The following is a 27,535-nucleotide window of genomic DNA, read 5'->3' as shown; positions in this document are numbered from 1 at the left end:
ACAGCCTCCAAAAGCCACAGAGAAACCCTGTCTCGAAAAACAAAAAACAAACAAAACAGAGCACTGTTACTTGGTGAGGTTGGTGATAACAAACCTGCAGTCTCACCATTTGGGAGGCTGAGGCAGGAGGATCAAGAATTTGAGCAGCCTGAGCAGCATGCACATTAAGTATTAAGTCTGAGGCCAGCCTAGTTATATAAGACTTCGTTTTGTCTCAAAAAAAGAAAAAAGAAAAAGAACTTACTATTATTATTGAGCATAATGGAACACTCTCTCTCAAAAAGCACATTCAGTTAAAAACAGAAACCAGCCTTCAGCTCTCTCCATCACGTAACCTAAATCACAACAATGGATTCTGCAACGCTCACAGCACTGCTGCTGAATCAAATTCTGTCACACAGCATTCTTTGGGAAAAGAAAACGGTCATTTAGTCACTAGTGCTTACTATTATAGCGGATTCCAAGTTTACATTTCCTCGAAAGAATGGCCCCTACTTCCACTTGGAGAATCATGAAGCAGGGGCGGGGGTGGGAGGATGAGATTTCAATATTTAGTTGATTGGTACTGACTCAGTGAATGATCAGTGGGTGTGCACATGCCGCAGACATCCTGTGCCACCTGACACTGACAATAAGTCACTATGCAGGCACTCGTGGTGCACACGCTATTTTCACGTACTTTGGGTTTTTCAAGACAGGGTTTCTCTATGTAACAGTTCTAGCTGTCCCGGAACTCGCTCTGTAGACCAGGCTGGCCTCAAACTCACAGAGATCCACCTGCCTCTGTCTCCCAAGTGCTGGGATTAAAGGCTTGAGCTACCAGCACCCGACTGTTTATTTTTAAATTAAATGAAATTTAAATTTATTTCGTTATGTATGTTGGGGGCTTAGGCTTTGTTGTTGTTTTGTTTTTGAGACAGCGCCTCTCTCTATAGTCCTAGCTTTTCTAGAACTCACTATGTAGACCAAGCTGGCCTCAAATTCACAGAGATCTGCCTGCCTCTGCCTCCTGAGTGCTGGGAATAAAAGTGTGCAACAATGTTGGGCCTAAAAAGGCCGGGACACAAGGCCTAGCGGAACTTCCTGAGCCTGGCCAGAGTTTGGCTACCTGTCTCTGGCCTATCACTTCTGCATAGGAGTGACTCAGCAAAAACCTGCTTTTGCCCAGCTACTGCTAACGTAGTGAAATACTATTGGCTCTGACACATCGCCCCATCCTGAAGTCCCCACCTACTTCCTCAACCCTATATAATAAGTACCTGGCCGGTGATGCAATAAAGAGAGATCCTGCTTCCACGAGTCTCCCGACTCAGTGTGGTTCTCTCTGGTAACTAGGAGGGGGGTTTGGGTCGTCTACACTGCTGGAGGACCGGGCACAATACCAGGTTCCACCAGGATTTTTTTTTTCCCCAGGCCTTTTTTTTATTACAAAAGTTTTTAATCATATGTATATGTGTGACTGCAGGACACATGTGGGGTGTCCAAGGAGGCCGCAGGCGTCATATCCCCTGGAGCTGGAGTTACAGGCAGTTGTCGAGCCTGCTGACTTGGGTGCTGGGAATTGAACTCAGGTCCTTTAGGAAGGATAATATATGCTCTTAACTGGGCTCATGCATACTATAGATACAGGTTTACAAAGAATGAATGTGATGGGAGGAGCCTAAATACAATTCCATTAGACCTACCTGCAAGTCTACAGTTTAACTAGGACAAGAGTGATCGAAGCCACAGCTCGGAACAGGAGGGAGAGAAGCAAAGCCAGGTGATTGCTGGGAGGATGCTCTGCAGTCAGAGAGCAGCCTGAAGGGTGTGTGCACGACACGAGCAAAGCACGGGTTACAGAGTAGGGGGAGGTGTGTGTGCTAGGGCCACGGCTCTGAGCGCAGCTGAGGACCATCTGGGATGGCGAAGAGGAAGAAGCCGAGCCCGCATGATGGAGTTGGAGCTCTGCTTGTTGGCGGGAGGAAAGGGACCCCACAGGCATGTCACGGCAAGCTGTACCCAACAAATAAATAGAAAGGAAAGAAAAAGATAGATACTGCTGAGACAGGAAAGCACAGAGTGGAAGAATTTTAACGAGCCAACCATCCAAGCACCAGCGAGTCCAGGGGCTGAGCCCAAAGAACAGTTTCCATTCACCAAATATTTGCCATTCTTTACTGAACATGAAATTTCACTTAGTGTCTTAGGTACCAGCTTCCAAAGGATGGCTCTAACCACACACCATTTTTTTTTTCTGTATTTAGCTTTTGTCTGTATACATTTTGAACACTGCTACCAAAAAAAAAATCCTTAAGATCAAGTCCAGAAAGTAAGTACCCTGCTTCGTAAGAGCCACAGGCATTAAGTGGCCTCAAAGACCCCTCCCTCCAAGCTGCTTTCTGATGCTCGCCTTCTCCCAGCAGGGCTGCTTCCTCTTGGAGCTTTTTGTCTGTCCAGTGCCATGGGTATGCTCCTGTGTTGTCATGCAATGGTTCCTTTTTTTTTTTTAATTTACTTAAGTTTTTTGTTTTAATTCAGAACAAACTGATCATTAATAATTTTTTTCTGGTCTCTAGCCAGGAAGCATTAGAGTGAAGTACTTGTGTTTCTGACTTTAAAAAGACAGAGACATTCAAACAGCAAGTCATAAAACCTAGTCTACAGCAAGGTTATAATTCAAGCCCTCAGTGGGAGGCTTAAGTGACATCAAGCCACAGGTGCTCTGATTTAGGTTTTTGGCAGTTGCTTTTGAATGCTTATTTGGTTTCGGGAGGAGAAGGTTCCTTTATCAAAGTTAGGGAGAGACTGAACAGAGGGAGCACCTTTGCTCTCCTTACTCCCTGTGCTCCTCCTCCTGCTGCTGCCACCTTTTGGCCATTTTATTGCTTCTGGTACTTCACCACAGGGTAGGCAGCAAAGAGGTGACAAGGGAAGAGTGTGGCTTTGCTCATAGCTGGAGCTGATGTTTAAGAGGACAATGAAACTGATAAATTAGGAAATTAGGAGTCCGTGTAACTCAGGGTCTTCAGTCACTGGTACCTTTTGTTTTCATGTACACCAATATGGAAGGAGGAAAGAGCTATCCGGAAACGCTTGGCAGCCATTCTTCTCGGGGTCCTCTGTCTCTGTCTCCATCTCTCTTCTTCTCTCTCCCTCTTCTCTGAGACAGTGTCTCACTACATAACCCTGGGTGGCCTGGGTTCCTAGAGAGCATCCATCTGCCTCTGCCTGCTGGTGGTGCACTACCACACCTGGTTATCAGAGAGAACTGGGAGACTGCCCTCCCTCATAGTCCTCCCATCTTCAATTTTTCTTTCTTTTCTAAAGATTTATTTATTTATTTATTATGAACACAACATCCTGCCTCCATGTCTGTCTGCAAGCCAGAAGAGGGCACCAGATCTCATTACAGATGGTTGTGAGCCACCATGTGGTTGCTGGGAATTGAACTCAGGACCTCTGGAAGAGCAGTCAGTGCTCTTAACCTCTGAGCCATCTCTCTAGCCCCCAATTTTTCTTTTTTAGTTGCTTCCCTAAATCCCTCAGCAGAAGTCAAATGTTCTCAGCACCAATGCCCTGGACTTTTCGAACCCCAAGAGAGTCATTTCATGTTCCAAAGTGAGGGTAGGCAAACTTGTGTGAGCAGCCGGTAGGAAATCGTTTTGTGGCCCATGCAGTCTCATTCACAACCATGGAGCCAGGCTGCTGCCACAAGAAAGTGACTATGGGAAATCCGAGAACAAACGCAGGTGGCTAGGTTCCAACAGAACTTCATTATGGACACTGGAATTTAAATTTCACATCATTCTCATGTGTCACAAGACAATATTTTCCTTTTGCAACCTCTTAAAAATACAAAAAACATTCTAGCTCACAGGCTACGAAAGAGGAGGCAGGCTGGATCAATCTGTCCACCTCTACTCCAAAGCTAGATTTTACTATGGTACTCCAGAGAGAATTGCAAAGATTTAACCAGGCAACGAAATGTGTCAACCCTCAATCCTACTCCTGCAAGAGGCACGGCATCCAGTGTAATAGGTCTCTTTCAACTAACAATGGAAGATTATTAAACCCAGACAAACACAGAATCCATCAGCCTGCTCAGGCTGCTATGAAACGGGCAGGCAAGCAGAGCTGGGTCTCAATGCTATAGACTCAGAACCCGGGGGTGAGGGGGGGGAGGGGAGGGGGCAAGGCACAGCTGCTTCCCAAACCTGCTTAATCTCAAATGGCACTGGAAAATAATGAGGCTGACTCTCAACCTAAATATTATCCTGTACTAGTACATACCATTGCCAAAAGTCGTTCTGATGTTTGCTGGGTGGCACGTTATTCCTGGGCACTCACAGCTACTGACAACATGGGATTCAGGGTCCTGCTTGCAGTCCACCTCCAGGAGGGTGGAGCTGATGCCTAGACCAGGAAGTCCTGGTCAATCAGCAATATTCACATGCTCGGTTCCTCTCCGGGTGTCTCATCTAAAGCTCCTATACCTTTTTTTCCATTTTTTTTTTTATCTGAGACAGGGTTTCTCTGTGACTTTGGAGGCTGTCCTGGAACTAGCTCTTGTAGACCAGGCTAGTCTCAAACTCATAGAGACCCACCTGCCTCTGCCTCCCAAGTGCACCACCACTGCCCGGCTAGTTTGGTTTTTTGAGAGAGGGTTTTTTTGTGTAATAGCCCTGGCTGTCCTGGAACTCGCTTTGTAGACCAGACTGGCCTTGAACTCACAGAGATCCTCCTCCCTCTCTGCCTCCGGAGTGATGGATCAAGGTTGTGCACCACCACACCTGGCTAGTTCTTTTTTTTTTTTTTTTTTTTTTTTTTTTTTTGGTTTTTCGAGACAGGGTTTCTCTGTGGCTTTGGAGGCTGTCCTGGAACTAGCTCTTGTAGACCAGGCTGGCCTCGAACTCACAGAGATCCACCTGCCTCTGCCTCCCAAGTGCTGGGATTAAAGGCGTGAGCCACCAACGCCCGGCCTGCTAGTTCATTTTTTTAAAGACAGTGTGTCACTATATAGCTCTGACTGGCCTGGAACTGCTAAGCAAACCAGGTTGGTCTTGAACTCACAGAGATTTGTTTACCTCCCAGACTACTAGGATTAAATCCATACTTTTTTGTTTTGAGACAGGATTTCTCTGTGTATCGCTGGCTGTCCAGGAACACGACCTGTAGAGCAGCTGGCCTTGAACTCCTGAGTGCTGAGATTAAAGCACCACCACCCAAATTTATTTTTACATTTTCTGTATCTAAAATTATGCACGTGCTACCTAGTGCATATGTAGGCCAGAGGACAACTGCGGGAGCTGATTCTCTCCACCATGTGGATCCTCATGATGGAACTTGGGTGTGGTCAGGTTTGGCAAGCATGCTCCTTTTCCTGTTGAACCATCTCTTTATCCCTGAATAATATCCAAAAAATGATGTATCATGTTCGCTACCCAGCCACCTATTAAAGGGCTTCTTGGGTGCTTTTAGGTTTGACAATTAGGGACAACATTGCTACAAACTGAGTAGCGTTTGGGGGCAGGATGTAAGTTTTCAATGAATTTGGATACTTCGTTGTTACATTGTATTTGTGAGGCTGTTCCGCTAAGTGAAGGGACTCTAGCCAGCCCCGGCCTGGAAAACATAGCTCTGGCAGGTCTTGCCCTTCTCTCCATTCCCTCTACCTTCAAAAGAAAAAACAAAAAAACAAAAAAACAAAAAGCAAAAACCATTAGATGAAAAAAAAAGATGGAAAAATAAACCCATTAGATGACATTCCTAATGCTAGCCACCAAGGTCTACTCCCTTATTTGGCCACTTCCTCCTCCTGAGGCTGACTACCAAGGTCCAATTATCAAAGCATTGAAGTCCAGCAATCAAAGCCCCCTTTGGCTCACCTAATTAACATGCCTAATTAAAGTTAAACACCTTCCCCTTTTGCCTTTATAAACTGTCATTTGCCTGTGTGTCATGTCTGTCTCCTCTCTATCCAGAGGCAGTCCTCTGTCCCTGTGGGGCAAATCTCCCCTCTCCCTCATCCTCTACTCCCTGTCTTTGTTTCTTATTTTCTGCCCTCTGTGGCAAATGAATCTCCTTTGTGCTGAGAACTTGGTCTTGGAGTGTCCTGAGCCGATACCAATCCTTTCAAGTAACCCCTGCCAGTAACTTCATTAAAACTCATTGCTTTGACATTGGGGGTATTCATACTCTGGTCAGTCATGGGCTTTCTATCTGGGGTGAGCAGATGTGTGTGTTGCATCTCCCTAAAACAGTTTCGTCACACAACATAATTGGCATGAACAGGGACATGACAGAACCAAAGATGAGTTGGGGAGGAATGAATGCATGGTCCTGACTGTGTAGCAAGACGTGAAGCTGAGGCTGAGGAGCCTGAGTGGGGAGAATCTGTGGAGGAAATTCCGATACAGTTGTTGTTTCCTGTATGGTGTGTGTTAGTGTGTCTTTGTGCTACGCCCGAAGTTGCATGGTTCTTGCGCAGTGAGACGTGTAACTAACCCTGAGCCATCAGGATGAGGAGTGTCTGTGGGAGGAGTCCCGGGATGGCAGTCTCCATCTATAGGGTAAGGGGTGACAGATGAATACAGAGACTCCTAAAAACAGCAGAAGCTTTAGAGACTTTATAGTCCGGGAGATTAACACACAATCAGTGGCAGAGGTTGCTTGGCCATGGAGGTGTGCATACAGAAATGCATCCGAGGCTGAGATGGTGGCCAAGCAGAAACTTATGTAAAGGAGCAACTAGAAAGGAGATGAGGCTGGCATCCTCCGTGCTAGCCTCTGGCTTGGTAAGTGAATTAGATAAGGAAGAGGATGAGACGGATAAGGTTTGGGGGCTGGAAGGAAAAGAGAATGCAAGTTAGATCCATGCTCAAAAGCCCTTCCTGGGACCCAAGAACTCAGAAACTCAGAACCCATGGAAAGATTCAGAGAGTGCAAAAAACCAAAACTAAACCCAAGATAAAAGCAATAAAAGGAGCCAATCTTAGGAGAGCGAGATTGAGAGCGAGAGACAGAGAGACAGAGACAGAGACAGAGAGACAGAGACAGAAAGAGACAGAGACAGACAGAGACAGAGAGAGACCTGTGATCCACCCTGCAGGGGCGGCTAGCAATGATCTGGTAGAAGAAATCAGGATCATCAGAACATGCTCAGCGCTTGAACTGCTGGGTTAGGGAGGTTTAAAGGAACGATGAGAGAGCCTGTCTCAGCATGCTTGAGAGGCCTTGGGACATGGGAGCGGACAGGACCAGTCAGGAAACCGGAGTGAGGTAATTCCCATCCTTCTTAGGTAAATGCTACAGAATCTGAGATGGTGTGAGGGACGATGGCTTAGGAAAGCCCCTAGGAACACTTGATTATCTCTGTCTGCGGCCCCCTCAAATTCACCACAGAGGAGAGGCAGATGCTAGCAAGGGAACTAGGAACAAGAACTGTTTGAAGCCCAGTTCACTGGACCAGACAGAACTTTAACAGGAGTTAAAAGATTGATCCAGCAGGGACCTCAAGGCTAGGGTGGCCTTTAGTGGGCAAAGTTTTGTTTTGTTTTTTTTTTAGACAGGATTTCTCTGTGTAGCCCTGGCTGTCCTCAAACTCAGAGAGCCTCCTGCCTCAGTCTTCCAGGTGCTGGGATTAAAATGGACCATCACACCTGACTTTTATAAGTAAAAGGCGTTGACAGGTCTAAATGACAGACCACCATTTGAGAAGAACCTAAAGAAAGAAATCTGTCTGGGTTACTCAAAGACAAATGTGGCATGAGTTGTGTCAAACTGGAGTTCCTAAGGAAAAAAACTGACAGAGTCAATGTGTCCAAAGCAAAGTTCACACAGGCTCTTCACCAGTTCAATAGAACACAGAAGAAGACACTCAAGCCTGTCCCCCGGGGTGGCTGATATCCCCAGAGGAAGGAGGGAGGGAGGGGACCCCCCATCCCCACCAAGGATAGAGGTGATTTGTCCAGCCAGGAATTCTCCCAACAGTCAGGTATGGAAAGTGGGGGAGGGGAGGTGCCAAGAGCTACAGTGCCAGCCCAGGGCCACTCTGACCCAGAGAGCCCTCAGAGGCAGCGGGGACAGCAGAGCCACACTCACACGAGGCCATGAGTAGGTCTGAGCAGATTAAGTCAAGCTACTGAGTTCATTAGGTGTGGAGAGCTGCAGGGCATGGGAATGGCTAAGGATACTGGCACTAATTACGTTAGCACCTCCTATTTGAGCTTTGTACCCAGCTTTGATCTTTGGAGGAAGGGATTGATACAAATGGATGGAATCTCCAGTGGTGATTACGTCTAGTTGTGAACTTTTGGTGTCACCTGACACTTGCTGAATGGGTGACAGCCGACTTTCAGGTTAACTTTGTAAACCCACTATTTGTTATGGATATTTCCTTGTCCTGCCCGTCCTCTGGAAAAGGTTTTGTTAACAGATGACATAATGCTAGCCTCTGAGTGTTCTGCAGATTTGGGAAGCCACGGAGAGACACCCAGGTGTGATGGCACCACATGACCCCAGGCTAGATAAATGTTTAGCATTTAAAAAAAAAAGAACAAGAAAAAAAATCAAAGACAATGAAAATGGTAGCACCAAAAGGCACAGTAGTTGAAAGGGGTGACCTTTGACACCCTGAAGGCCGGGAGTGCTGGTGGAGCCTAGCTGTGGCTCAAGCATGTGGGTGGCTGAGGCCCCGGTGCAGAGCCTGAGGGGAGGGTGGAGCCTCGAAGCGTTGTGGCCTAAGGGGAGGGCTGTAGGTCACTGAGAGCATGACCACCAGAGCAACTGGGAGACCCCCGGCCTCTTCCCCACTTTCCCTTTTTGTGATCTGGTAACTTGGAGAGCAGCTTCCCTCCATAGTGCCCTGCCTGCCACGGTTCAGCTTTGCTCTAAACTAGAACAACAGAGCATGGGCTGGAATGCAAACTGGCCAGAGGAAACCTTTGCTAAGTTGATGTCAGTGATGTGCTTGCTACAGCAATGGAGAGCTCCTAGATCAGCCGCCCTCCAAATGCCAGGACGCCCCAGAATTCAGTCCAGTTTCCCCTCTAAGTCACGGCGTTTGTGGCCTGTCTGATTTCAAGACTTCAGTTACAATGCACATACTGATGAGTCCCAAGTTATTTCTGGCGTGGAACTCTCACACAAGCTTCAGTCACGCAGCCAGCGGCCTGTTTCAAGCTTCCCTGTTAGTGGAAGCCCTCAAGTCCAACATGTCCAGAACCATGCTCCTCTCCTCAGCCACTGCTGTTCAGGCACACCATTTCAACCTCCGCAACGTATGGCAGCTCCTCTCGCTCCAAACCAAAGACGTGCCAGACACAGCAACTACTCCTAACACTTGGGAAGCTAAAGCAAGGTGATCTCTGTGAGTTCCAGGCCAGGCTAAATTGCAGAGAGACTCTGTTTCAAGGGGGGTGCGCACACCAAAATACCAGCTGGGTACTGGTGGCACACATCTGTAATCACAATAATGAGGTGCTGGAAGGAGTTCAGGGTCATCCTCAGCTACATAGTGAGTTTGAAGCCAGCTCGGGCAACATGAGACCCTGTCAGAAAACAAAACCCACCAAAACAAAACCAATGGAATTCTCATTGGCTTCTCTCTTCTCGTCCCTCACCTGTGACCCATCAGCGAGCCCTGTCCATCCCAGGGGAGAGCCTGGGCAGCGCCCATCTCAAGTCATTGCAAACACCAATCTGCATTCTGCACGACAGTCCCGTTTCTGCTTTTACCCGAGGCCTTTGACTATGACTGCAGTGGCGACATCAAGTCACAAGATGCCACTTCAGAGTAAAAGGCCAGCCCTTCAAACATGCAATCTGACTTGTCACCTCCCCGACTTCCTCTTCCCCTTCGTACCTTTGTTCCAGCCACATTAGCCTCCTTGCTGCTTTTGGAGGGGGGAGGGTGGATGCCCCACCCCAGAGCCTTTGTCTTTTTTTTGTTTTGTTTTGTTTTTTAAAGATTTATTTATTTATTACATACAGTGTTCTGCCTACAAGCCGGAAGAGGGCACCAGACTGAATTGTAGATGGTTGTGAGCCACCATGTGGTTGCTGGGAATTGAACTCAGGACCCCTGGAAGAGCAGTCAGTGCTCTTAACCTCTGAGCCATCTCTCCAGCCCCTTGTTTTTGTTTTTTTATAGACAGGATTTCTGTGTAACAGCTTTGGCTCTCCTGGAACTCACTCTGTAGACCAGGCTGGCCTCGAACTCAGAGATCCACCTGCCTGTGCCTCCCGAGTACTGGGATTAGAGGTGTGGGCCACCACCACCTGGCACCTTTTTACTTCTGTAACTGACAGAGAAATGAACCCAATCAAGACCCCTAGACTATGCCCCCCTCTTCTGGACATATGTAATTTGGGGTGACAAAGCCAGTGCGAGATCTTCTTTTGTCCTTTGCTCTACCACTGTGGTGGCAAGGTGAGTATGGGCACAACACTGTCACCGAGTGACAGACAAACATCTTGTATAAAGATGTTTTGTTCCCAAGCTTTGCCTTCTCTGGCCCTGCTCATGTGGCCCACTGTTAGGAATGAGCATATCAGGATTACTCACGAGAATATCCGTATTTTCAAAATAACTCCTCCAGTATGGCCTGATTTTCCTCTGTCCGCCAATGTCCCATACGTTCAGCTTGAAACCTTGTGACTGTACACTTTTGATGTTAAAACCCTGAAACAGGAGAAACAAAATAAAACAAAACAAAAAGATCAATCAATTCTTAGAGTTGCATTTATTTTTTTTTAAAATAATTTATTTTTTTCTTATTTCATGTACATTGGCACTTTGCCTGCATGTATGTCTGTGTGAGGGTGTCAGATCTTGGAGTTACAGACAGTTGTTGTCTGCCATATGGGTGCTGGGAATCCAACCGAGGTCCTCTGGAAGGATAGTTAGTGCTCTTAACCACTGAGCCATCTCTCCAGCCCTAGAGTTGCATTTAATAGCTCACAAAAACTGGGGAGAGAATCTGGGGCTTCAGGTATACAACACACATGATGCACCACTAAATTACACTGCTAGATCTTATTTTATTTTCATTTTTCTGGGTTGTTAAGACAGGATTTCACTAAGCATCTCTGGCTGTCCTAGAACTCATTTATTTAGACAAGGCTGGTCTCAAACTCACAAAGATCTGCCTGTCTCTGTCTCTTTGTTTTTTTTTTTTTTGTTTTTTGTTTTTTTTTGTTGTTGTTTTTTCGAGACAGGGTTTCTCTGTATTGTTTTGGAGGCTGTCCTGGAACTAGCTCTGTAGACCAGGCTGGCCTCGAACTCACAGAGATCCGCCTGCCTCTGCCTCCCAAGTGCTGGGATTAAAGGCGTGCGCCACCAACGCCCGGCCTGTCTCTGTCTCTTGAATGCTGAGATTAAAGGTGTGTACCACCACCCCTGGCTTTCTTTTTATTTTATGTTTGAGTGTTTGCCAGAATGTGTGTCTGTGCTAAGGAAAATGAGATTACCTAAGATCAGCACAGACCCTCCCATGAGGCCTTCAGGATAAAGTGTAACAGGGTACTACATGTAAGTGACAGAAACCAGAAGCTGAAGCTAAAGATAAGAGAACAAATGCTAAATTCAGAGAGGGACCAGAGCGCCTGGAGGGTCAAAAGAAATGGTGATGCACGCCTTTAATCCCAGCACTCGGGAGGCAGAGGCAGGCGGATCTCTGTGAGTTCAAGGTCAGTCAGGGTGGACAGGGACATAGCTGGACTGCCAATGGAGTGAGGAGGCGGGACCTGCTGGAAGGCATGTTCAGTCTTGGAAGCAGAGGCCTCAAACACAGACTCTGACGTTAAACTAACACCTGCTCATCTGCAACTACTGTAGTAGGCGCCTCAGATGAACTCGGAAAGAAAAACTACTGCAAGGCTTGGTAGTGCATGCCTCTAACCCCAATGTTCACACAGTGGGTCACGGAGCATTGCCACAAGCTTGACACCAGTATGGTGGGCTACTTGGTGAGTTTCAGGGTAGCCAGGGCTACAGACTAAGACCCTATCTCAAAAAATAAAATGGATAAAATTAAATAAAAAGAAAGAAAAAGGAGCAAGGGAAAAAGATCTTTGTTTTTAGGGCAGTTCTTCAGAGTAAAACTTGAGGGAAGCAAGTCATGACAACAGGGAATTAGTGGAGAGAAACTAACTAACAAGACCTTTGGGGTTCAGAAACAAGGCACTTCATGAACAAGAGGGGAAAAATTCTTGTGCAACATGATAAAGGGAAACCAGGATTTGAAACAGCCGGTCAATACTTTGCTACAATGTAAGTGCACTTCATCCAGAGTAACTGGAGTTATGTGGGTCTGTGGATACCTCCAAAAACATCTGCCTCATCTGGCAGCTTGCCAGCACTGCTGCCTAGCACACCAGGCCCGCCTAGGGCAGTGGGCCCAGGAACACTGCTGTCAGTCCCATGGAGGAAAGACAACTGGGGACAGTGCGGATGAGCATGCTTCCAAATCCCCCTTGACTGAATGAATCAGCTGTTCAAGAACCCTGAAGGAAACGGCTTAAACCTAGCATGAAAGTGACAGAGGTGTCTTCATGGTACTTGCTGACAAAACAACATGTGTGTTTCTTTCTTTCTTTCCTTTTTCCTTTCTTTCTTTCTCCCCCCCTTCTCCTTCTACAGGATCTATGTAATCCATGCTGGCCTTGAATTTACTACATAGTGGCTGAGGATGACCATGAACTTCTGATTCTCCTGCTTCTATTTCTTAACTTCTGCCATCTCCCTAGCCCGTGCCTCTATTTCTTTTTTTTTTAATTAATTTATTTATTATGCATACAGTATTCTGTCTGCATGTATGTCTGCAGGCCAGAAGAGGGCACCAGATCTTATTACAGATGGTTGTGAGCCACCATGTGGTTGCTGGGAACTGAACTCAGGACCTCTGGAAGAGCAGCCAGTGCTCTTAACCTCTGAGCCATCGCTCCAGCGCAACCCCTCCATTTCTTGAGTGTTGAAATTATAGGAATGTGTCACCACGACCAACTATGATTTGAAAATTCTATTCCTCTAGCAAACCCTTTCTGGAATGAAGCAGAGAATAAATAGTGGTAAATTCTGTGATGTGATCACATTTATCAATTCTTCAAACCTCTGCCTTTTAGTTTTTGTTTCTTCAGTGCTAGCGATTGGAACCAGTTAGATAACACATTCAACATAAACTCAAGCCAGTGAGATGGCTCAATAGGTAAAGGCGCTTGCCACCAAGCAGGACACCTGAGTTCAGTCCCAAGGACCCACAGGTGGATGGAGAGACCAATTCCTGTAAGTTGTCCTTCAATCTCCATATGCTATGATCTCTCCCATGTTCTGTCATGGCCCATGCTTGAAGCTTAACTCAAAATAAACAAAACCTTCTTAAATTTCTATAAATCAAGCCAAGGAAGGTGGCACCCGTCTTTAATCCCAGCACTTAGGAGGCGGAGGCAGGTGGTAAGGATAGTATGGTTTATAGAATGAGTTCCAGGACAGCCAGCAGCCAAAGAGAAACCCTATTGTGAAGACAAAAACAATTTTTTTTTATAAATCACATTCACAGAATGTTCTAGGAACTTATTCTAAGGAAATAACAAATTCGTACAACATGCATACACAGATAAGTGTGTCTGCAAGTGTGCATGTGTGTGCACACCAACTCAGAAGGGCGCTCAAGCTCTGGGATGCTGTTTAGCTGGTAGATCACTTGCTTAATATGCAGGGGGCCCTGGTTTGACCCCCAGTATTGCACACAGGCAGGTGTGGTGGGGTACACTTGTAATCCCTACATACACAAGACAAAGACAGGAGGGTCAGTTCAGGGTCATCTCCAGCCACATAGCAAGTTTGAGGCTATACTGGGATGCATTTGATCTTATTTAAATAAAAACAAAGAAAGATGTTCATAATTCATTTTGAGTAAAAAAGATGATATATTTGCCAGGCAGTGGTGGCGCACACCATTAATCTCAGCACTCCAGAGGCAGAGGCAGGTAAATCTCTGTGAGTTCAGGAGGCCAGCCTGGTTTACAAGAGAAACCCTGTTTTGAAAAACCAAAACACAAAATAAAGCAAAAAACAAAACAAAACAAAAAAACCAAAAAGGAAAAAAAATCTATACTATATATATATATATATATTTTTTTTTTTTTGGTTTTTCGAGACAGTGTGTGTGAGTGAGTGTGTGCATGTGTGTGAGTGAGTGTGAGTAAACCTGGAGGACAAGTTCTCTCTTTCAGCACGCAGGTCCCAGGGACTGAACACAAGTTGCCAGGTTTGGCAGTAAGTACCCTTATTCACTGAAGCATTTCACCGGCTGCTATGTTCTCTAGTTTCTCAACTTTTCTTATGTTTCCTTTCTAAACTGACTATAGTAACAAACACCTAGTGTCTTTTCAAATATTTAACAAAAATAGAGTAAGGGTATGCTTTCAGAGAGTAAAATCAGCCATCTACAGTACATCAAACGGAGGCTGAAGGGCGTTGCGGGGTGCCGAGTTCCAGAGCGCTGAGTTCCAGAGAGGCTCACTCTGTCTGCGTAGTCCCAGCCTCCACTGCAGTCTCCGGCAAACTCGGTCTATTGCTAGTCCTCAGCCCCTAGCCCTTCTCTTCCTGGAAGAGATCCCGACACACTAATGTGTGTTTTCAGCCTTGTAGGCTAGAGTGCTGTAATTTGCTCCTCCTTGGGCTATACATTAAATTTGTTCAGAAGCTGTAAAATTGCTCATTTGGTAGCAGTTGAAATGACTTTTCTGCAGAGTTGGGAATCACTAAGACTCACAGGCTGGGAAGTGCACAGTCTGCAACCCTGACACCAGGGGCTTACCACAGCCATGGACAGAAAATGCCAAGACCGGTTTGCTGAAACCTCCAATGCTCATACTGTTTAAGATTAACAGGCTGAGCCGGGCGTTGGTGGAGCATGCCTTTAATCCCAGCACTTGGGAGGCAGAGGCAGGAGGGTCAGAGTTGGAGGCCAGCCTGATTTACAGAGCAAGTTCCAGGACAGTCAAGGATACACAATGAAACCCTGTCTTAAAAAGTAAAGGAAGGTGCTGGAAAGAGGCTCAGAGGTTAAGAGCACTGGCTACTGGCTGCTCTTCCAGAGGTCCTGAGTTCAATTCCTAGCAACCACCTGGCAGCTGACTACCATCTATAGTGAGATCTGGTGCCCTCTTCTGGTGAGTAGGCATACATGCAGACAGAACACTATATACATGATAAATAATTTTTTTAAAAAATTAAATAAATAAAAATAAAACCAACAAACCATTTTTGGTTTTGTTTTTAATTTGAAAAACTGATATACAGATGGGCATCATGCTGCAGGCCTATAATCAGGGGACTAAGGAAGCTAAGATAGAAGGAACTTCAGTTGGAGACTAGCTTTGGCTATACTTGAGTTCAGGGGCAGGCTGAGCTATATAGTGAGGCCTTGTCTTAATGAATAAGCAAATCTCCCTCCCCTCCCTCCCCCCAATAAACTTTCCACATTAAAAAAAAAGAATAGGGCTGGAGAGATGGCTCAGTGGTTAAGAGCACTGACTGCTCTTCCAGAGGTCCTGAGTTCAATTCCCAGCAACCACATGGTGGCTCACAACCATCTACAGTTCAATCTGGTGCCCTCTTCTGGCATGTAGGCAGAACACTGTATATGTAATCAATAAATAAATCTTTAATAAAAAAATTGGTGTGTTTCATTCAGGATACTTTTCTTCCTTTAAAAAATTGTTTTTGAGATTTTTTTTTGGTTTTTCGAGACAGGGTTTCTCGTTTTTGAGATTTTTTAAGAATTCTTTAAAATTTTTTTTATTTTAAGTATGAGTGCTTTGTCTGCACGTAGGCCTACATGCTGGAAGAAGGCATCAGATCTCACTATAGAAGCTTGTGAGACACCATGTTGTTGCTGGGAATTGAACCCAGGTCCCCTGGAAGAGCAGCCTGTACTCTTAACCTCTGAGTCATCTCTTTAGTCTGAGGTTTTATTTTTATGTGTATGGGCGTTTTGAATGCATGTATCTCTTTGCACTCCATGCATGCAGCATCCAAAGAGGCCAGAAGAGGGCAGTGAATCCCTGGGTCTGGAGTTTCAGATGGCTGTGAGCTTCCATGTGGGTGCTGGGACCTCTGGAACAGCAGCCTGAGCCATGACCCATCTCTCCAGCCTCTTTTTGTTTTCTTGTATACTTTGCTTGTGTCTGCTTCATAACTAAAGATAAAATCTTTTTTATTTTGGTGCTGGCCACAAGCATTCAAGGCAAGAATTCTATAACTGACTAGGGCCTTTGTTTAGAATGTATTTACGTGCCGGGCGTTGGTGGCGCACGCCTTTAATCCCAGCACTCGGGAGGCAGAGGCAGGCGGATCTCTGTGAGTTCGAGGCCAGCCTGGTCTACAGAGCGAGTGCCAGGACAGCCTCCAAAACTACACAGAGAAACCCTGTCTCGAAAAACCAAAAAAAAAAAAAAAGAAAAGAAAAAAAAAAGAAATGTATTTACGTGTACTTGCGTGCCTTCAGGAGTTTATGTGCACCACATACATGTAGGTGCCAGCAGAGACCAGAAGGTGGCGTCGAATGCCCTGCAACTGGAGTTACTGGCAGCTGTGAGCCGCCATGTGGATACTGGGAACTGAATCCAGGTCCTTAGTAAGATCCTAAGTGCTCTAACACTGAACCATCTCTCCAGCCCTATTTTTTGGCTTCTTTGAACCAGGCTCTCAGTGCTCTGGAGCTCATTATATAGACCAGAATGGCACAAATTTACAGCGATCTTCCTCCTCCAGAGCTACAAGTGTCTGCCACTGTGCCTGGCTAAATCTTTACTTTTTTTCTTTTTCTTTTTTTTTTTTTTGAGACATTCTCTGAAGTCCATGCCGACCTAGAATTTACTATGTGGCCAAGGACTGTTAAGTTCCTGACACTCCACCTCTGTCTTCCTAGTGCTGGAATTACAGGTGTTTACCATCATATCACACTTCATAATTTACGTCATGTACCACGCTCTGGTGTGGGGGTGTCTAAGTAGTGATCATTTAGGCCTACAGAAAATGATTGGAAAAAATGTGTATGTATATTTAAAATTGTGGTAGGATATACATGGCATATTAATAGCTTTTTAATCTCCTAGAACTGGGGCTGTCCTAGAACTCACTGTTTCTTCCTCCTGAGGGTTGGGATTAAAGGCATATACCTTTAATTTCTTCTCTTTCTTCTTCTTTTTTTGATTAACCATTTTAAAATGTAAAGTTTGGTAGCATTCAGTACATTTACACCATTTGCATCTACCCCCAGAATGGTTTTCCTCTCACAAAACTTGTCTCTACACATTGGGCAAAGCTTCCTGTTATCCCATCCCTGCTCCATGACCACTGCTGTCCTTCCTACCTCTGCGAGTTGGACTATTCTGTTTCTGGTTGTGAGCCTGGTTTTTAACAGCTGAGCCATCTCTCCAGCCTGAGTTGGATTACTCTAACTACTTCACATGCATGGGCTTTCTTGTCTATGTATGTGAAATCTGATTATTCTTAGACAATATAGAATTTCCTCAAAAGCAAACCTTAGCAGTGTATAAATTTCTACCTCCCACACATAGTAATGGTTTAACAGTCAGCTTGACATATTCTAAAGACACCCAGGAAGAGTATCACTGAGGGACTGTCTTGATCAGGCTGGCCTATGGGCACATCCAGGAGGGTCTGTTATAATTACATTAACTGACGTGTTCTATAGGGAGGGGCTTAGTACAGGTAGGCACTTGGCAGCATCTGCTCTCTCTCTCTGCTCTCCATTGTGGATGTGTGACTCCCTGCCTCACGTTCCTGCCTTGACCTCCTTGCGATGATGTTCTACAACCCGGAAATGTGCGCTAAAATAAGCTCTCTCTCTCCCAAGTTGCTTTTAGTCAGGGCATTTGATCACAGCAACAGACACGAAACTGGGCCAGCTATTTCCATCTTCCTTGGCTGACACCGCCCCTGGAGCCAAGGGAGTGCTCACCTGTGTAGGTGTGATGTGGCTGATGTCTTCAGATGCAAGCTGCTTCAGCAGAGTCGTCTTGCCAGCATTGTCCAAGCCCAGGAGAAGGATTCGCACCTCCTGGTCTGGTGCACTTTTCAGTTTGCGCAAAATAGAGAGCAAGCCCTTGGACAATCATGAAAGAGAGGGGTTACTGGGGGCGGTGACGCTGCTGTCAGCAGACATCAGAACGACTTCCTGAACAAGGCTCTCGGTCATGGAGAGCCTATTACTTCCCACTCTCATGCCATTTGTCCCGCTTACTCCTTCCTTCCAGGTTCTAGCCCAAGTGTAGGAAAATGCAGCAATCTGGTAAGCAGCAAGGCTTATAGTCATCCCAGATCTTCTGCAAGTGCGAAGTGCCATCCACCCATTTCCTCAAGCCCTGATGGACACTTACTTAGACCAGAATGCTTACCATTTTAGACTAAGTCACTGCTCACATTTCCCCATCACCAGAGCGAAGCCTCTTGCCATGCAGTTACGAGAATTACCCACCCAAGTTAGTACAGGACTCTAAGGTGGTGATTGTGCTAACAGGCCTCACGCAAACATTGTATGCATTCCTAAAACCTGCTGGACTCTTGGGAATGGTATGGCAAGCAACATCCTCCCAAAGTGACTCTGTGTAAGAAGGGCAAAGATTCTGTGTGCTAGGGAGAGTGACGTCAGGACAGCAAGCAGAGTGACTACTAAGGTGGGCACACCAAGCCTGTTCCCAGCAGAAAGGCTCACCTACAGAGGACACGGCTGAGGTTGGAGCTCACAGAGCTCCACTGTAGGTCTGAGAGAACCCTGGCTACTAATAGAAATTAAAGATGGTGAACCGGGAGGCGATGAGAGAGAAGGGGCCAAGTGATGCAGACCAAAGCCCAGCTCCTATGACGATGCTAAGGTCACAAGAGTTAGTCACTTAAAACAAGACTCGTTTTTTCAAGTTTTCCAGGCAGGGTTTCTCTGTGTAGCCCTGGCCATCCTGGAACTACCTCCGTAAAGCAGGCTGGTCTCGAACACACAGAGATCTGTCTGCCTCAGCCTCCAGAGTGTTTTTTTTTTGGGGGGAGCATTAAGACAGGGTTTTTCTGTGGCTTTGGAAGCTGTCCTGGAACTAGCTCTTGTAGACCAGGCTGGTCTTGAATTCATAGATCTGCCTCTGCCTCTGGAGTGCTGGGATTAAAGGTGTACGCCACCGCCGCCCGGCTCCAGAGTGTTTTCTAAGGCATTGTGCAAAGACATAATTAGGCTGCATGAAATGGTAGCTGCCCTCTACACTTAGGCTCTATTTGTTTCAATTTATGTTCATGACTTCATCTTTACAGGATAGTAATATAGGTTATCCCTGTTTTTCAGATGAAAAATCAGATGTAAGCATTAGGGAATTAATTATAAAAGGCATTCGTGATCATGATTTAATCAGTGTTTAAGTATTATTATTTTTTATTATTTATTTTGCTGTTTAAGATAGGTTCTTCTAGCTGTCTTAGAACTCTCTTTGTAGACCAATCTGGCCTCAAACTCAGAGATCTGCTGGCCTCTGCTTCCCAGATGTGGGGGCTAAAGGTGTGAATCACATATTTTTAATTATATGCATCCAAGTGTATCTGTGCGTGAGTATACGGACATGAATGTAGGTACCTGTGGAGGCCAGCAGGAGTCAGATCTCCTGGAGTTTCCAGGTCATTTATGTGTGTGATCCAAGAGTGCCCTTAAACCCTGAGCCACCCGTCAGCACTGAACCCAAGGCTGTGGCCGTGCCACTGACGTATTTCCTCAGCCCCTAAGCCTGTTTTCTTACCAAAAAGGTGAGAAAACTTTTATGTGCTATTTATCTGTCCTGTCCTGCAGCTGAAGATCCCAGAGCAACAAGACACAGGCCAGAAAGAATCAAGGGCCAGGCATGTTGGTGCTCATCTTTAATAATTCCAGCATTCACGAGACAGAGGCAAGCAGATTGCTGCTGTGTGATTCCCGCCTGTCATAACTACTACTAATATATATATATTATACATATACATATATATTTACAGAATGACATCCCCATCATCTGTCTAAAAAGAAAGGTTTCAACATTAACACATTCAAATTATATTTAACAAGACAGTGATCAAGTAAGAACTATAGTTAAAATATTTAGTCCATTAAGGTTTAGCAGGATTTAAAGGAAGTATTCTATCATCTATCCTATATTTGTGAGTCTAAAGTCTTATATGTAGCTTATCTTTTATCATCACTAAGGAAAACTATAACCAAGACTCATGCGGCCTCTCCATGTGATCCCAGGAGGAGAGGACACATGAGTCTGGCGTTCTCGGTAAGATAAGACCATATATATAGGGGGCTGGAGAGATGGCTCAGAGGTTAAGAGCATTGACTGTTCTTCCAGAGGTCTTGAGTTCAATTCCCAGCAACCACATGGTGGCTAACAACCATCTACAATTCAATCTGGTATATATGTAATAAATAAGTACATCAAAAAAAAGACCATATATATATATATATAGTTATGGGTTAATACTTAAGACAGAACTAGCCAATGAGAAGTCGTAGACATTGGCCAACAGCATTGTAACTAGTAGAGTCTCTGTGTGTTATTTGGGGGCTCTGAAGCTGTGATGGGACCCAGGCAGGAATCCTGCAACAGATTGTGGTGAGTTCAAGGCCAGCATGGTCTTCATAGTGAGTTCCAGGACAGTCAGGGCTACATAGTGAGATCCTGTCTCAAAAAGCAAACAAAGAATCAAAACATGGCTTTTTTTTTTTTTTTCTGAGACAGGGTTTCTTTGTGGCCTTGGAGGCTGTCCTGGAACTCACTCTTGTAGACCAGGTTGGTCTCTAACTCACAGAGACCCACCTGCTTCTGCCCCCTGAGTGCTGGGATTAAAGGCATGCACCACCACCGCCCAGCTAACATGGTACAGTTTTAAGGGCATATAATCTAATCCCAGCCAAAGTAGAGGTTCCTTCAAGCTGAGTCTTAGAATTTAGAATTACATAAAAAGGTTGTGTTTGCTATTCATACTTCACTGGGCAAAGATTCAAGACATCTTGTTGATGAAGATCAAATAATATTTCTGTGAAATAACTCTCAGCAGTTAGGTATTAGGACAATGACATGGAAATAAGCAGGCAGATAGCTCCGTCTCCTTTGTGGCCCACTGAGGACCACATTGGCTGCTCTAGGCCTCGGGTTTTTTCAGCAGTAAGATGGAAAATTTAGTCTAAGACAGACAAATGTTATACCAAAGGTACAGGACACAATCCGAATAAAATTGAAACTAACAAAAGACAAACAGTACTTTTTGTTGTTATTTAAGGAAGGGCATAGTTTTGCTTCTATTTTCATCTCATTTAGCCTTGGAGACTTCGATTCCATTCCTTCTTCAAGCTGTATTTATGAGAAGTCTCCTGGGTTACTATTGGCTGGAAACACTTGACCTTCATTTAACTTTTATAGGAACCTAGCCGGGCATTGGTGGCGCGCACCTTTAATACCAGCACTCGGGAGGCAGAGGCAGGCGGATCTCTGTGAGTTCGAGGCCAGCCTGGTCTACAGAGCGAGTTCAAGGCCAGCCTCCAAAGCCACAGAGAAACCCTGTCTCGAAAAAAAAAAAAAAAAAAACTTTTATAGGAACCTGAACAGGAGGGTTACAGAGTATAGACTAGCTGTTCCAGAAAAAACTAGACACAAAGTATTCATAATCAACATCTCAACAAAGTTGTCTCTCCATTTTTTATTAGTTATACTGAAACCATTCATTTACAATGCACCTTCTCAGACCCCGAAGGCCAGGCATATAAAAGGACCAAGAAAGGGGGAAAACATTGACTTACTCATCCTGAGTCCCTGACTGGATACAGGAAGAGTCTCATTAGCTACTAAAATATACCCAAAAATCAAATTATCATACTAAATGCCACAGGTAAAACTCTACCTAGAGTAGAAACTGTCAAGGAAGAATAAATATTATTTATTATTTACACAGTTTAAAATTAGCATTTTCAGTTTTCATCAAGTGTCTCCTCAACTAAGAAATCACTGAATAGGACCAGAGAGGTGGGCAGAGCTGAGAGAATACACTGCTCTTGCGGGGACCCAGGTTCGAGTTTTGCACCAATGTGGGTTGGCTTCAAGCTGCTTGCAACTCCAGTCCCAGCAGGATCTGAGGGCACCTGCATCCATGCACAAAACCACATGGAGGCACCCACACACCCACACAATTAAACAAGCAAAAACTAAATATTCAACAAGGAAAGAAATCACTAGATACATATACCACTGCCTGGAGATCAAGTTTTTCTTACCTACTCAGAACGTCAGAAACTGAGCAATTAAGGAAGAACACAGATTCTTTGTTGCAGCATCCCACTGAAGAGACAGGACTCCCTCCTCAGGAGACGGGCTGAACCCGGGCTTTGTACGTGTCAGGTGGGCATGCTACTGCAGGCTTCAACCCTAGTCCAGCATTTATTTATTTTGTTTTGCTTTGAGAGTGGGTTTACTATGTAGCCCTGGCTGGACTCAACAGGAATCCTGCCCCCACTCCTGGGTGCTGCTGGGATTAAAAGTGTGCACCACCACCACACCCGTCCCTGCCCCTCTTACTTTCTATTCATTAAAGGAGTATGACACAGGGAAGAAAGAAGTCTTTCTAACTATGGGCACTTTTTCTCAACCTAACAGGACAGACTACACACTTTTTTTTTTAGTTAATTTATTTTTATTTTATATGCATTGGTGTTTTGTCATGGATGTCAGGTCCCCTGGAACTGGAGTTACAGACAGTTGTGAGCTGCCGTGTGGGTGCTGGGAATTGAACCCAGGTCCTCTGAAAGAGCAGTCACTACTCTTAACCACTGAGCCATTTCTCGGCCCCATATACTTTTAGTTTCTAATGAACAATCTTCCTTATAAGGCAGTAATATCAGATGCCTCACCCATAAGTGAAATGACACAAAAAGAAAAAGTTCAGCTAACATTTTCTTCCTTCCAATAAAACAATAAATGGCACCTCAAGCTGAACCCAGGGTTCACAGGATTACCAGGGTCTGCTAAGTAGGGAGAAGATATTTATAGCTGGCAGGGTTCTGCCCGAAAGGTACAGGGTAAGCGGATTTAAGAGGCTAGATGAAAGAGAGCAGAGTAACTCCGCCCTGCACGTGTGTCTCCACGCCATGCTGTGAGCATCAAACGGAAGGATGCATTCATTAGAAGTTAATTTATGATACAGATGAGTTGTACTGTATAAAGACAATGAAATTAAGTTTTACTGGGTAATTTTGACCCAAATAACCATTCACTCAACTGTCATTAACACCTATAATATTTTGCAAGCAGAAGAGTGAGAAAAAGAGACAGAACCTCTACACAGGATTTATAATCCCGACACTGCCTTCAGTTATGAGAATCAAGAACCCCGGTCAACTGTGCGCACATGCTGGCAGCTCTGGCACGCACAACTTATCTCTACTCTGGAGGCGCATAAGCACTCTGACTCAGTCACAAGATATTTAAACAAACTTTCCTACAAGCAGGTCACCCTAACCCTGTGGTAGGGAACACAGAGTGTATTTGTTTGCAGAGTTCTTTTTTTTTTTTTAAAGATTTATTTATTTATTTATTGTGAACACAACATCTTGCTTCCATTATGTTTGCACACCAGAAGAGGGCGCCAGATCTCATTACAGATGGTTGTGAGCCACCATGTGGTTTCTGGGAATTGAACTCAGGACCTCTGGAAGGGCAGTCAGTGCTCTTAACCTCTGAGCCATCTCTCCAGCCCTGCAGAGTTCTTTTTTGAGGCAGATCTCTCATGTAACCCCGGGTGTCCTGGAACTCATGCTGTAGACCAGGCTGGCCTGCTGTGTGTACCACCACACCTGGCGTGGACCTCGGAAATTTATCTGCCTCAAAGTCTGTTTAAACTTAACTCATGGCAGAGGCACGGTGCTCTGACCCCAAAAGACACAAACTAGGTCACTCAAAGAGACCAAAGTGGAGGGGGCGGTCAGAGGAATGTGCTGAAGTACGGAAAATCTGTACAGCCGAGAGGAGCGGCTAAAGTTTAAGTACCGGAACAGCTAAGCTGTTGAGCACAAGTCCTTATTAACTAGCTTGAATGGGACAGATTTCAATCTCAGTTCACTTCTCCACAGGGTCCTACTGACGTGAAAAGGGAACCTTGAACTCTGTCTGCTTTGCAATTACTTTTAAAAGTTGTATGTGTTTACTTGTTTTGTGAGTGTGTATGGGTGTGTGCTCAGGGCAAAGTGCCTGTGTAAGTCAGCAGAGGCTAGTGTGCGTCAGTGTAAGTCAGCAGAGTGTGCGTCAGTGTAAGTCAGCAGAGTGTGCGTCAGTGTAAGTCAGAAGAGTGTGCGTCAGTGTAAGTCAGCAGAGTGTGCGTCAGTGTAAGTCAGCAGAGTGTGCGTCAGTGTAAGTCAGCAGAGTGTGCGTCAGTGTAAGTCAGCAGAGTGTGCGTCAGTGTAAGTCAGCAGAGTGTGCGTCAGTGTAAGTCAGCAGAGTGTGCGTCAGTGTAAGTCAGCAGAGTGTGCGTCAGTGTAAGTCAGCAGAGTGTGCGTCAGTGTAAGTCAGCAGAGTGTGCGTCAGTGTAAGTCAGCAGAGTGTGCGTCAGTGTAAGTCAGCAGAGGCTAGTGTGCGTCAGTGTAAGTCAGCAGAGTGTGCGTCAGTGTAAGTCAGCAGAGTGTGCGTCAGTGTAAGTCAGCAGAGTGTTCGTCAGTGTAAGTCAGCAGAGTGTTCGTCAGTGTAAGTCAGCAGAGTGTGCGTCAGTGTAAGTCAGCAGAGTGTGCGTCAGTGTAAGTCAGTAGAGTGTGCGTCAGTGTAAGTCAGCAGAGTGTGCGTCAGTGTAAGTCAGCAGAGGCTAGTGTGCATCAGTGTAAGTCAGCAGAGTGTGCGTCAGTGTAAGTCAGCAGAGTGTGCGTCAGTGTAAGTCAGCAGAGGCTAGTGTGCATCAGTGTAAGTCAGCAGAGTGTGCGTCAGTGTAAGTCAGCAGAGTGTGCATCAGTGTAAGTCAGCAGAGGCTAGTGTGCGTCAGTGTAAGTCAGCAGAGTGTGCGTCAGTGTAAGTCAGCAGAGTGTGCGTCAGTGTAAGTCAGCAGAGTGTGCGTCAGTGTAAGTCAGCAGAGTGTGCGTCAGTGTAAGTCAGCAGAGTGTGCGTCAGTGTAAGTCAGCAGAGTGTGCGTCAGTGTAAGTCAGCAGAGTGTGCGTCAGTGTAAGTCAGCAGAGGCTAGTGTGCGTCAGTGTAAGTCAGCAGAGTGTGCGTCAGTGTAAGTCAGCAGAGTGTGCGTCAGTGTAAGTCAGCAGAGTGTGCGTCAGTGTAAGTCAGCAGAGTGTGCATCAGTGTAAGTCAGCAGAGTGTGCGTCAGTGTAAGTCAGCAGAGTGTGCGTCAGTGTAAGTCAGCAGAGTGTGCGTCAGTGTAAGTCAGCAGAGTGTGCGTCAGTGTAAGTCAGCAGAGTGTGCGTCAGTGTAAGTCAGCAGAGTGTGCGTCAGTGTAAGTCAGCAGAGTGTGCGTCAGTGTAAGTCAGCAGAGTGTGCGTCAGTGTCCTCCTCTCCTGGGGTCCTAGGGACCCTACACGGGTCTGAGGCGTGGTGGCCAGCCCCTTCACTCACGGAGTCACTTCCTCAGCACCCAGACTTTGTTTTCTTTCTCCTAGCTGAGGCCTGTGGGCTGCATGCACTCAGCCGCCCTGTGTGAGAAACCTGCCCTGGATTTCATGTGGACAATGAGCGCAACGATCAAATCTGACGAGAAACACCAAGAGGTCATGCTGGAAGGCAGGACACACAGAAGCCACTCAAAACAACCGTTAACATTGTTTTAAATAAATGTATAGAGCTGGAGATAAACACAGACAGTCCTGTATGTTCTTTTCTTTCCTTTTGAGGCTGTGTGTGGGAGGGGATGCCATGTGTGTGTGTGGGACAGGGAGAGGGAGAGGAGGGGGAGGGGGAGGGGAGAGAGAGAGTATGAGGGAGAGAGAGAGAGAGAGGGAGGGAGGGAGAGAGAGTGAGGGAGAGAGAGTGAGAGAGAGAGAGGGAGAGAGAGAGAGAGAGAGAGAGAGAGAGAGAGAGAGAGAGAGAGAGAGAGAGAGAGAGGGAGGGAGGGAGAGAGAGTGAGGGAGAGAGAGTGAGAGAGAGAGAGAGAGAGAGAGAGAGAGAGAGAGAGAGAGAGAGAGAGAGAGAGAGAGAGAGAGAGAGAGAGAGAGGGAGAGAATATACTAAGGATTAGCTTGGTTTGGTGTTGTTCACCTTTAATGATCCTAGCACTCAGGAGGCAGAGGCAGGCAGATCTCTGTTAGAGGCCAGCTTGGTTACAAAGCAAGTTCAAGGACAGTCAGGGCTACACAGAGAAACCCTGTCTCAATGAAGAAAACAAAAAGTAAAAATAAAAAACTAGGGATTGAACCTTGAACATCCTAGGTGAGAACCCTGCCATTGAACTATGTACCCAGTCCTTTTAAAAATTTCTTTTTTAAACATTTTTTTTTATTAATTATACAACCAGCATTCTGTCTGCAAGTATGCCTGCAGGCCAGAAGAGGGCACCATATCTCATTATAGATTGTTGTGAGCCACCATGTGGGTGCTGGGAATTGAACTCAGGACCTCTGGAAGACCAGTTAGTGCTCTTAACCTCTGAGCCATCTCTCCTGCCCCTTAAAAACCCTTTTCATTTTAGGAGGACTCACTTGTCCAGGTTGGCCTTATCGAGCTTCAGAGAGCTGACATCTCAGGAGTGAAGCCACTATGGGTGACTGTGTATTTTCCTTCTTTAAAGAAAAACATTTGGCTGGGCGTTGGTGGCGCACGCCTTTAATCCCAGCACTTGGGAGGCAGAGGCAGGCGGATCTCTGTGAGTTCGAGGCCAGCCTGGTCTACAAGAGCTAGTTCCAGGACAGCCTCCAAAACAATACAGAGAAACCCTGTCTCGAAAAACCAAAAAAAAGAAAAAAAAGAAAAACATTTATTTTATGTGTGTGTTTGTAAGCCTGAGTTATAGACTCGCATGAAGCTGCAGAGGTCAGAAGAGAGTGTCAGATACCCTGGGACTAGAGTTAGAGGTGGCTGTGTGGTATAGCTGTTGTGTGCCTGTGTGCTGTGTGACTGTGTGCTGTTGTGTGTCTGTGTGCTGCTGTGTGGCTGTTGTGTGTCTGTGTGGTGTTATTGGATTGCTGGGTACTGAGAACTGAACCTGTGTCCTCTGAGAGAACGTTGAGCTCTGTAACTACTGAGCCATCTCTCTAGCTCATTTTCTCTTATTTTTCTATTTCCTTTTCATGATGATGATGATGATGATGATGATGATGATTATTGGCTTTTCCAGATAGGGTTTCTCCCTGTAACTCTGGGTATCCTAGAACTCACTTTGTAGACTAGGCTGAACTCAGAGATCAACCTGCCTCTGCATCTGCCCTGAGTGCTGGGATTAAAGGTATGCGCCACCACTGACCAGCTATTATTTTTGAATTTTATGTGTATGAATGTTTTGCCTGCATGTATGCAGGTGTGCTATTTAACTGCTGAACCATCT

General features: G+C 45.7%; 1 protein-coding gene across 1 annotated transcript in view; it reads right to left on the bottom strand.

Moving 5' to 3' along the window:
* Arl3 (ADP ribosylation factor like GTPase 3) overlaps nucleotides 1-27,535 on the bottom strand; it is a 46,881-nt gene that overhangs the window by 14,860 nt on the left and 4,486 nt on the right. Inside the window, exons 2-3 of the mRNA XM_040743416.1 lie at nucleotides 17,973-18,116; nucleotides 10,547-10,663 (exon numbers count right to left, since the gene is read on the bottom strand). Coding sequence (XP_040599350.1) covers nucleotides 10,547-10,663; nucleotides 17,973-18,116 — 261 coding nt within the window. The remainder of the gene's footprint in view (nucleotides 1-10,546; nucleotides 10,664-17,972; nucleotides 18,117-27,535) is intronic.

The sequence above is a fragment of the Mesocricetus auratus genome, unplaced genomic scaffold, assembly GCF_017639785.1.
Source record: "Mesocricetus auratus isolate SY011 unplaced genomic scaffold, BCM_Maur_2.0 Super-Scaffold_4256, whole genome shotgun sequence".
Classification (NCBI taxonomy): Eukaryota; Metazoa; Chordata; class Mammalia; order Rodentia; family Cricetidae; genus Mesocricetus; species Mesocricetus auratus.
Note: the sequence above shows the minus strand (reverse complement) of the source record. Positions and strands in the feature narration are given on the sequence as shown.